Source organism: Epinephelus moara, chromosome 10, assembly GCF_006386435.1.
Source record: "Epinephelus moara isolate mb chromosome 10, YSFRI_EMoa_1.0, whole genome shotgun sequence".
Taxonomy (NCBI): domain Eukaryota; kingdom Metazoa; phylum Chordata; class Actinopteri; order Perciformes; family Serranidae; genus Epinephelus; species Epinephelus moara.
Window position 1 is genome coordinate 33,375,308 of NC_065515.1, and position 11,467 is coordinate 33,386,774.

At 41.1% G+C, this 11,467-nt stretch overlaps 1 protein-coding gene across 7 annotated transcripts in view; it reads left to right on the plus strand.

Moving 5' to 3' along the window:
* Nucleotides 1-295: 295 nt before the first annotated feature.
* szt2 (SZT2 subunit of KICSTOR complex) overlaps nt 296-11,467 on the plus strand; it is a 442,490-nt gene continuing 431,318 nt past the window's right edge. For 4 of the 7 annotated variants that reach the window (XM_050055637.1, XM_050055638.1, XM_050055644.1 and 1 more), the window contains exons 1-5: nt 296-661; nt 2,990-3,115; nt 5,487-5,660; nt 7,071-7,241; nt 10,497-10,619. In XM_050055637.1, coding sequence (XP_049911594.1) covers nt 638-661; nt 2,990-3,115; nt 5,487-5,660; nt 7,071-7,241; nt 10,497-10,619 — 618 coding nt within the window. In that variant the 5' untranslated portion in view covers nt 296-637. The remainder of the gene's footprint in view (nt 662-2,989; nt 3,116-5,486; nt 5,661-7,070; nt 7,242-10,496; nt 10,620-11,467) is intronic. The other 3 variants (XM_050055643.1, XM_050055642.1, XM_050055641.1) reach the window with 1 other exon arrangement.

Here is an 11,467-nt window from a genome sequence, read left to right on the forward strand (position 1 = left end):
AAAAACTATAGACCTACAACTACACTATACTCCAATATACCACTCCGTGAAAACATTTCTTTTAGTAGCTTAATTCTGTAGGCTACTTGTGGTAGCTGAAAAGAATGTAAATCCCTTTAAAACAACTGACTCAGCAATAGGTTTACAGTACATAGTAGGGTCTACAAAAGCCCTGCCCACATAACCTGTCTCGGTTTCTTTCAGCAGAGTAGACTTGCTAGATTCTATAGGAAGTCAAGGTAACTCGTATCTTTATATCTGTAGTTTAGCCCAGGAGTGTCCAGACCTTGATGGACGGGGCGGTGCAGTGCAGGGAGCAACCGCACTGCATGCACTGTCTATATACGCCCTTGCACCATACCGATGTAAATGTCATGTTTGAGGGCATTATCTTAAGGCACTCTCATTAGACGTATCTATGTATTCATGTTCGTCTAATAGGTTTTATTTTGATAGATCTGACCGGAAATATATGCTCTGTAACCCGGTGGAAGCTGATAGTACTCCACAAACATCTGGTTATTAGACAGGACAGTTGATAAACAAGTATTGGAACAGACTGTTTCACAGAAACCAAAGTCAATATTAATCAGCGGAGGCTCGCTAACGTCCCTGCAGTCCCTATGCGAAACACGGCATGGCAGAGAGACAGGACAATGAGGTAACGTTAACGTTAACAGTGCCTTTAATCTGCAGTAAAAAGTACAGGGGGGTACACTGGTGAGGAAATAAGCGCACGTTTATCATTCGATTGTGTGTCCTAACCGTCACATCTCGATAAAGTCTTATGTGAAGTGACGCAAAGATAAAAACAGCCTCCAGGCCGCAAACAGAGCTTTGCTAACACTTACGGGCGAATATAAACTCATGTTAGCGCTACGTTAGCTCGGTTGCTAGCAGTGACCGCTCAGCTGCACGTTAACACGAGCCACCTTCACGTCAGGTCCCTCGTCACATCAAAGTTAAGAGATGTTCTGTGTGTTTCTGCCCCATCAGTCCACTGTTCAGACCAATGCAGATTAACGATAGACCATCGGTTAATCGAGCTAGACCATGCAGCGCCTTGGTAAACAAAGTTTTCATCCAGCACCAAAATTTGCCCGACCAATAAAGGGATTTAGTGTTGTTTTATTAAACGGCTAACATTGATTTTAATTATCATATCATAATTGACGTTCAGCAAATTACTTAGACCTTTTGGTGAACTCGGCGTACAAGCTACCCGTTAAAGTGCATTGTATTTAATAGAGTTGCAACGGTATGCCGTGATATTAAAATTGACAGTTAAAATACCGTGTACATTTGCTTATCTTGAAAAAAAAGCAACTTACAAAAAAAGTCTTTTATTTTAGTTATTTTCAAAAGGGAGACTTTTTACATATACTTCCATTAAAAATGGTTTCAAGTTTCAAATATAATAATAAAACATCTGTTTAACCAAAATAATCCATCAGTTTTCATTCATTTAAGGGGCATTTTGATGGATAATAATAATAATTCTCTAATGCAGTGATACCTTGAAACTGCAGTATTTTCGGAGACGTAATTGTACCGTGAAAATCTCATACTGTTGCAACCCCAGTGTTTGAGAAAAATATTAACTTGAAATGGCACACACTTTGTGTCAGCGTTGACATGGTACAGAGGGTTGACATTAGATAACGAAAGACTATATCAAAAGTAGAAATATGATTGAGGAAGATGCTGGTCAGTGGATTGGGGGTAGCTACACTGTGAACTTTAATATTCGTTAAAGTTTTTAAATCATAATTTTGCAGCTGTTCAACTTTGCCAGCAAGGACACGTGATGGACTAAAAACTGGCAGATTTAGGCAGTATCAGCCAATATTGGCTTTAAAATGAACTATCAGAATTGGCAGACATGCTTTTTCTTATTTTGCACAATGAATGAACATTACATACATTGAAAGTATTCTGTTTCATGTCTCCGTCTTCTGGTGGGCCATCACAATAAGAGTATGCATGCATAATATGATGTTAATTCCTCTACAGAAGAGACTTGACGATCACTAAAATTTGGTGGGATAAAAAGTGGATATATTGATATCGGTATTGGTTATCGTCAAATTAGCTGTCAATTAGTTAGTTACCAGCATATTGGATATCAGTAAAAAATCCAACATCGTCCATCCCTATTAAAAACATGTAGAAGTTATAATAACAATAATAATAATAATAACTTAATTTGTGTAGCACAGTTAATAGAGCAAGTGCAGCTCAAAATGCTTTACATAATAAAATTTGTAAATACAGACAAAAGACTGTATAAGATAGAGTAAATAAGATACAAATACACAACCACACACTCACACAGGCACATGCACACGTAAAAAATACAAATTAGGTTTGATACCAATTAATTAATTTAAAGCTACATAAGTACGAGTCTAAAAATATAAGTTTTAAGAATTTGTTTGAAGTTGTCAACTGAATCAGAGAGTCTGACCTCCTCTGGAAGGCTGTTCCAGAGATGAAACAAATGACACAGAATGCAGCATCACTGTACTTTTTAGTTTACTCTGGGGGACATTTGGTAGACCAGAGGTGGAGGATCTAAGGGATCTCGAGGGAACGTATTTGACCAACATATCAGATAAATAGTCAGGAGCCATTCCATTAAGTGATTTAAAAACTAAAAGCAAAATTTTAAGATTAATTCTGAAAAGAACAGGAAGCCAGTGAAGAGCCTTTGAAACTAGAGTAGTGTGTTTTTGATATTTAGTCTTGGTGAGCAGACATACTGCTGTGTTTTGGATCATCTGAAGTTTGTAAAAAGGTTTCTTCGAGAGGTCTGAGAACAAGGCATTACAGTAGTCCAGTCTGCTTGAATTAAAGCATGAACAAGTTAAATCAAATGCTGTGTATTTTAGCCATTATCAAGAAACTTGCTAATTCTTATTAGTGGGTAAAAAGTACTCTACTGCTTAACTCTAAATATGTACTAATGTAATATGTCTCCCATGGGAAGGTGGAGGAGGCTGACCAGATCTACCTGCTGATGAAGGAGGAGTATCGGATCTCTAGGAATGTGCGTCTGGCGTGGTTCCTTGGTAAACTTAACCAAGTCATCTGGCCAGCATCAAAGCCTGAACTGGTAAGTTTCCTGTTCCCATCGAGCCTGACAGCGCCATGATGGAAAAGTGGCTCATGGTGTGCCACTCGTGTTGGAAGTTGTACATTCTGAATGGTTCCTTCCTGTTGGCCATTACTATGCTGCTGCTTTTTTTACTGGTGTATACTACTGCAGATTATAATCTTTTGCTGCTGTATGGGGCATTCTGTCAGACATCAATTACCTTCTGACTTCACCACTTAAAGTTTGAACCAGTCATTGTAATATATAAACCTAGTTTGTAAGCTTGGAAGTGTCTGTGCACATACAAGGAATTTGACTCTGTTTTTTTTCTGTTGCCCTCAATGCACACACACACAGAATAGACATACAGTGAAAGACAAGGACGGCAAAGGTGACAAAGGTGACCCTAGCTAACAGCAGCTAACAGCTAACAGCGGCGCAGTGATGCGAGGAGAGGGATGAGGTGCGTGAGGTTGAGCCACTTGTCAGTTGTCAAAAGACAAGACGTGATTGGTTTGTTTTGATTTACACCCGCCCAAACAGTCCTACGTTTTAAACACAGCCAGCATGGTGAGGAGGGGGTTTGTCAACTCGCGTCGCGTGTGTCTGTGTAGGAGCCTGAATGAATACTCCATGAAGTATCGGATGACATGGTTTCATCAATGTTATCATAGCTTTTTGGTACATAGCGGCTACCGTTGTTGCAATACGTGTTTGAAACATTGAGGTGCTAGAGTGCGCTATCCGTTTGAATGCAATATATGATTTCAACATTAGATGGGAGAAATTCCTACACACTGTGGCTTTAAAGAAAAGGAACCAACCACAGGATTTTATGATAGCAGATATGCAATTTTAGCAACAGCTAAACCAATAATAAATCCATCCACTGAACATGAAATCTATTCACGATCTCATCATTAGCCCCTTTTACACTGCCAGATTTTCTGCAAATTTTGGGCCACTTTGCCGGCAAGCTGCGAGCACAGAGCCGGATTGACGAGTTGATCCAAGGTGCCCAATTTTCCGCCTCGTAGGGTAGTCATATTGGCGGAACCTTTTTGGATTAAACAGAACGAGGCGGCCCTCCGACAGGGGAGGGGCTGTTGATGACGCCGCATGTGCGACCCACTGGCGGTGGATAAACAGGAAACAGCTGATAGCAGGAATGAGCAGCTAGTACTGGTAGCAAGAGGGAAATGCAAACCTGACGGACACTACAGTAAAGATGAGCAACTGGGGAGACAGAATTGCGTGCCCTCCTTGTCCTCGCAAACAAAGAGGCCATTGATCGTCGAGTGACGGGGATGGTGAAGGGCGGGCCAATATGAGAGAATCACTGAAGGACTGACTAGCCGCGGCTTCCCTTCCACGTCACTGTCACACGCAGAGCTACACGTTTTGTTACTCGCACACGTCCCCCCATTGCCCCAGAAAAGGCACATTCTGTATAAACAAAAGTAGGCAGGCGGCATTTTGAAGAAGACTGATAGGGCTTTCCTGCAAATTTGCACAATTCCTGTCTAAAAAGGGCTACTGACTCTGATAAAGGCCACGCATATCCCATAACTTAAATATGCTAATGCGTAACCATGGTAACACATATGCACGCCAGTGAGGGTATTTTCCCTGATTAAAATGCTGTTAAAACTGCCATCATTGTATCCCGCTCCGTGTACTTTTTCTGTTCATGAAGTCCATTAAAAAGTGAGTGACAGTGATTCCACAGTATTAAGCCTTGGATCATTACGGTACAATACGCCTTCTTTTCATCCTGTCTTTGTGTTAGTCCTCATTCATAACATGCCATTGCTTTGCAGTCTAATAATAGCCTACTACTAATGCTCACAATCAGTTCTTTCTCTATGAGCTCTTTGTGAAACCAGAGAACATAAACACTTTAAAGCATTAAAGTGCTGCTGCATAAACCTAAGTTGGTCACCAGAATTTGATTTCCCCACGTGGGTCCTGATTATGCAGGATGACAAACATCAAAACTGTCTGTCAAAGAGTTGCCTGTCAGTCAGCAGGACTTCATATTTACTCCTCTTGGTTTGTTTGCAAAAAGTCAGTGTGAACAGGAACCAAACCAAGGTGCGACCAAATGAACCCAACTACAGTTGTGAAAGCACCCATAAAGAAAAGTGGCATATATCGGTGTATTCTAGTGAAGAGTGGTACCTGCGGTAGTGGAACATGAATGACTCCACAAAGCCAACACTGACATTAGCTATCATCCACCTTTCAGTCTCAGTGTCACTCTGGTGGCCTCTGTCCTCCACATTCATTCTAACATTTGAAGGACAATGAAGTACAAAATTCCTGAACCACATGAATGTTGTGAATGATAAGACGCTGATGTCATGTTTCATTCTCACTTCATTTACAGCTCAACTCAGAGAATGAATTAGACTTGCTGAGTATTTTACCTAAAGGATGGCAGGCAGATTTCTCCCCCACCATGTACCCCTACAAGTTGATGCCATCCACTCGAGCCACCTTCCTGGCCCGGAGGTACCGCTTCATTATCGAGCTGGACCTCAGCCCCTCCACAGGGATTGTGGTAAGACTTAAACACACTTTAATGGTTGGTGACTTTATTTATTTATTTATTTTTTATTTTATATACTTTTATTAATCCCCCTGAGGGGAAATTCACTGTTTACTGAATGAATGCGCTTGACACAAATTAGGCAGAAAAGTGGCTGGAGTGATGTTCCCCCAACAACAAATATCAATTTTGTTTCATTTGCAATATTTGTCCTGTAAATTCTTCACAGTGGAAAAATATCTATTTGTATCCATAATATCTACAGAATATCCAACATAAAATCTTAGTTGTCCTCTGCTGAGTTGCCCATGGGTGCAGCCATACTTACTACTGGACCAATTTCAACAATTGTTCACATCAGTCTCTTTGACCAATTTACACGGGGAAATAGGGTCCAGGTTGAAAAATGCTGAAGGTATCCAGTTAACCTCTTTAGCTCCAGTGCTATATGCAAAAAGTTAACATAACAGCCCTATTTATTTGATATCATTTTTCATTTACATGTTATACAGCTGTATATTTTCAAACAGGGAAAAATCCCTGTTTTTGCTTTTTTGTGTTGATCCCAGTCTGTTTTTATAAAAGAGCTGGTGACATCTCAAATGTGGCTTTGACTTGCAACTGAACATATAGCCCATTTCATAGAAAATACTGAGATATACATTGTGTATCGCCATTCAGCCTGAAAATACTGAGATATGAATTTCTGTCCACATTGCTCAGCTCTACTTTCTAATATTAATATTGGTATTGGTATATGCATTGATAAAACTGTATTGGTCAGAGTCTAATGTGAACAATGTTTTGCTGGTGGATAGAGCATTTAACTCTGTGTCAGCCTATCATTTGCTCTGTCCAGTGTCAAAACTAAATCAGTTTGGGATTCTTTGTTAAAGGTAGGATCTGGAGGATTTTCAAACAAAACAAAATATAGACATATACAAATGAAATCCTGCTTAATCATCACCTATGGGCTTCTACTCATGTGTGGCGGTGACTCTGTTTGCAGAGCTCCTGCCCTTCAACTGTATTTTGATGTTTTTGTGAGCTCGGACCGCTTCTGGGCGGAGATTTCCCCAGCCAATGAGAGAGCGCAGGTGCAGTGCCGAGCATGTCCGAGTGTGACCGAGCGTGCACCAGCGCGAGCCTTGCCAGAACCTCTTCTGTGAAGCCTTCTACCGTACCTCCGGGCTCCGTACACCCGGGAGAGTTGAGCCTGATAGGAGGGGCCGAATTTGAATGTGTGTTTACAAACAGCAAATGGAAAATCCTCCAGACCCTACCTTTAATGCTACTGTTTGACAGGTGCTGTGTGTGTATCAGTATGGACTTAACTCACAAGAGTAATACCTTCTATCTGACAAAACAGAGGTTGCTGAGTGCAGAAATGAAATGAGGTATGTATTGTTTTCTCTTGTTCAGGATGACAGCACAGGAGAAATGATCTTCGATGAGGTGTTTCACGCCCTGTCGAGGTGTCTGGCTGGTCTTGCTCAACCATTCAAAGTTCCTGGAACTGATCAACTTTTCAAGCCAAAGATCTTCATCACCATCTTGGCGTATTCATCAATTATTGGCCTCACTTCCCATCAGGTCATTATAGTAGCTTACTTGTCATCCTGTTTTTGTCCACTGGTGTTTTATGTACACATTTATGTATCCAAATATCCCAAAAAAGGTTCAAAGGCCTTGGAATAAATGATCTAGAATGAATGTCTAAAGGCGGATTTATACTCGTGCGTCAGCTCTAAGTAGAACCTAAGCACGTGGCCTATGCCATTGTGAGCGTTTATACTTGTGCGGCAGTGTGCCTATGTCACTCTGCAGTCGCCCTTTCAAAACACTAGTCAGCGGTGGGGTTTCTGTATAGTGCTGTAAAATTTGGTTGATTCAAGACACACCCAAAACACACATAAACATGGCTTAATAGAGACAATTTCAGACATAAGTACACAAATTGGCTTCATTATAACTCGCAGGATTCACAGACAAAACACTTGTCTTTTGCTGGTCACATTTTCCCCACAAATAAATCATGCTAAAGTTAGTAGCACGAGCCTATGTCATTTTACATTGCATAAATAAGCTTAGCGGCAAGCAGAGATTTCCTCTACTCATATGAAGTCAGGAACAACAGCAACATTTAACAAAGATAACTTTACAAAATTTGGCTCCATTACAACTCAAAAGGTTCACCGACAAAACAACTGTCATATACTAAACACGTTTTCCAGACAAATACAACATGCATTATTGGCACAGGCCTAGGTATTTTACATTGTATAAATTAGCCACATGACTAGTGGAGATTTCCTCTACTCAAATGAAGCCAGGATGAATACCACATAAGACTTAAAATGCTATTTTGTTGAGACTTTATTGTCTTCACAATTCATTGTTTCTTATCTGTGAAATAAAAGTAGATAAAAGCCTAGTTTCCACTGAGGAAAATGGTTTTCATCTTACAAAAATAGACAGGAAGTCTGCGTTGCTGCGACGTGTAGTTATATTTCTGGGTAGGTGAGTGTCAGGCTACAGTGTATGGTTGATGCAGAGCCTACGCTGTAGGTATGGCACTGATTTGATGCAGAAGTATAAATCAGCTTACAGGGTTTCCCCTGGGTTTTTTTGAGACCAAGGTGGCAAAGGCCTGTGGCGGGGGGCATCTTGACAGCTGTACTTTAAGATACGGTCTCCCCCTCTATTAAATATGAAAGGAGGCCCCCACATGCTTGAGTTTTACACTGCTGACTTGTATAATCAGAATAGACATGTCCTGTGATTTTCAGCCCTCTATGATTATATTTACCCTTTACAGCAGGCACATCCTGACAGCTGAGAATATTACTGTCAGGCATTGTCCCCCCTCTATTAAATATGAAAGGAGGCTGCAAATCACAGGACACGTCTGTTCTGATGATACAAGTCAGCGGTCCTGAAATGTGTGTTTCTCTTCTATAATACACATTCTACATCTCGGAGGCGACGTCTTTCCACATAAGGGCTTCCTTCGCCTTTCAAATGGGGCAGAGCGCCGTCGGAAACAGCAGGAGAGACACAGCCCGAGGGGGAACCGGGATCTGACACAACACTGGAGGAAGAAGCAGGTCCGTGGAGCTGTGTTCCGGACGAAAAAACGAGTGCATCGTTGTGTACCGAATGCGCGTCGCTACGGCGTCGCTTTGGGTTGCGTGCGTCAACATTGACAGTAATGGGTTTGTGCACACAAAAGACGCTACATCTGAACGCCCCCCCATGCACACACACACGCTTTAACCAAGGCGGTGGCCAAAATCACACAGGCGGCCCGCTTTTGTCTTAGATAGGCAGGGAAAACCCTGGCTTAAGACTATGTTCCCATTACAAGCAAATGTGACCCAAATCCAGTTTTATTGCTCTCATGTGACAGATTTGGTTAGATACAGATACAATTTTTTTTTCAAATCAGATCTGGGCTACTTTCATATGTGGTCCTAAATCTGACACATATCCGATCACTGAATGCTGTGAGAATGGTCATATCTGAATTCAGGTCTGTTTTTCCCATACACTCGTGATATTTCACTCACCATACTGTGTCAGGAGTGGTCCACTGAACCTACAGAGGGCTTCTGTAGCTGCACTGCTGCTGTGGTAGGCTGCCCCAGTTACCAGCCAGTAGAGCCTGACTGCCAAAAGCTTTCTGATAGGGACAGATTGCCTGCATGCAGTAACAGTGTTGTTTTGAGGCGTGGAAAGAGATATTGGAATGTAGCCCTGGATATCATGAAGTTCGGAGGATTTGTGAACCCCTCCACTTCATGGCCCTACCACTCTTGACTCTTCTTCAACTGCATCTCTCCACACAGAACCACCAGCAGTAGATGCTAATAGAGCTATGGCTTTTGCGTATCTTCATCTTCTCGCCCTCACAGCTCGTAATCCCAAAGCCTCAATAGTCTGAAAATTGTTCCATTTTACGACAGATCGGTATCCCCAAAAACAAACTAAGGTCTGATGATGTCATTCTGCCTAATAGTTAGCCATTAGCCATGGACTTCTGTTTGGGAGAGTGCTGTTGGAGAAACGACCTTTCAGAACACTGTGCAATCCCCTTCTCAACATAATGGAAATTGTCATCCAACCTCCACAGCACATCATTCAGGAGATGAAGCTTGCACCACTGTGTCATTCATTGTTTCCCCAAATGCCTGTTTCGCAAATGTGTTTTTTTTTGTTGTTCCAAGGTGCATGTGCGTGATGTTATTGGTTGCATGTGAGGCGTTTCAGAGCAGAGATCTGTTCAGATATGTGTTCTTCAAACATGAACGTGAACAGTTGGCAGAAAGATCAGGTCTGGATAATAATTGGAATTAAACTTAAAATCTTGTTATGTGATTGTAGCCTACCGGAGCAACTTAACACCAAGTTGAAAAGTGCTGTTTCTTTCTCCTCTCTGGTTGGAGGTTTAAGTGTTTCACCTCTGACCACAGTCGGCATCACTGTAGGATGTCAGAAGTGTGCTCTGTTGATCCTGTAACCACACCCAACGGTGATGTCACAGGTTCCAAGAGTACACCTGTCCCTCACTGCAGCAAATGAAAACCTAGATGGATTCAATGAAGGACTTGAATAAGCAACCTCTATGCTGTTTGAAGAAGGATGCATTAATGAAGCACAATGCAATCCTGTCCTTTGTTAGGTCCCAAGAATATCCTATATCTTGAAATTGCTTGGTCATATCATCTTATCCTTGCATCATGTGCCCCTAAAAAATGTAAACACAGAGCCCTGGTTTGTTTCAGTGTGATGCATATAGCTGCTGCAGATGTTGTTGCAGTTCTCTGACAGCCTCATTTCCCCCTGCAGGTTTTGGTACAGGGCTGTCAGCTTGACAGAACAGACCTCGTCGAGTTCCTACATCACATCTATCAGCAGCTCAGAGCAGTGGAGAGTAACATCGCAGAAGTCCTACATCAGCAGCATGAACAGGCAAGTGCTCGTGAATAGTATTGACATGGTGTCTTAAAATATTGTGGGGAAAAAAAATATCAGGAGTGGGTGTGGGCAGTTTCTCTTTAGCAATGGTCAGTGGGTACTTATACAATTGTTGGGAAAAAATGGCTCTCAGGGGGTGTCCAGTAGCTCAGTGGGTAGAGCAGGCATATGTCCTTGCTGCAGAGGCCGTGGAGTTCAATTCTATCTTGTGGCCCTCCACTGCTTGTCATCCTCTCTCTCTGTTCCCCTTTCCTATCCATTAAAGGCAAAACAATCCCAATATTTAATCTTAAAAAGTGGCTATCAGTAATAATTAATCATTGTTACCAATAATGATTAATTATGTTAAATAATGTGACTTGATTTACATAAAATCACCTTGTGGGGCACCATTCCCGAAAAAGGAAAAATGATTGCCAAACACATTGCCAATTGCAATACACTAAACTATCGATTTGTTACTTAATAATTAAATTAATAACTACAACCAAAATTACCATATTAATAGTAAAGGATGAGGGATTTTTGAGTTCTTGACACAGTAGTTGGTGATTCAGTCACTCTAATGCAACATCAAAGAGACAACAAGTATGATTCCAAAAACACGTATTCTAAAGAAAGCAAGCAAAATAAACACAGAGATCCTAACTAATATATATATGTATATGTATATATATGTATGTGTGTATATATATATATATATATATATATGTATGTATATATATATATATATATATATATATATATATGTACAGTGGTGTGAAAAAGTGTTTGCCCCCTTCCTGATTTCTTACTTTTTTGCATGTTTTCCACACTTAAATGTTTCAGATCATCAAACAAAT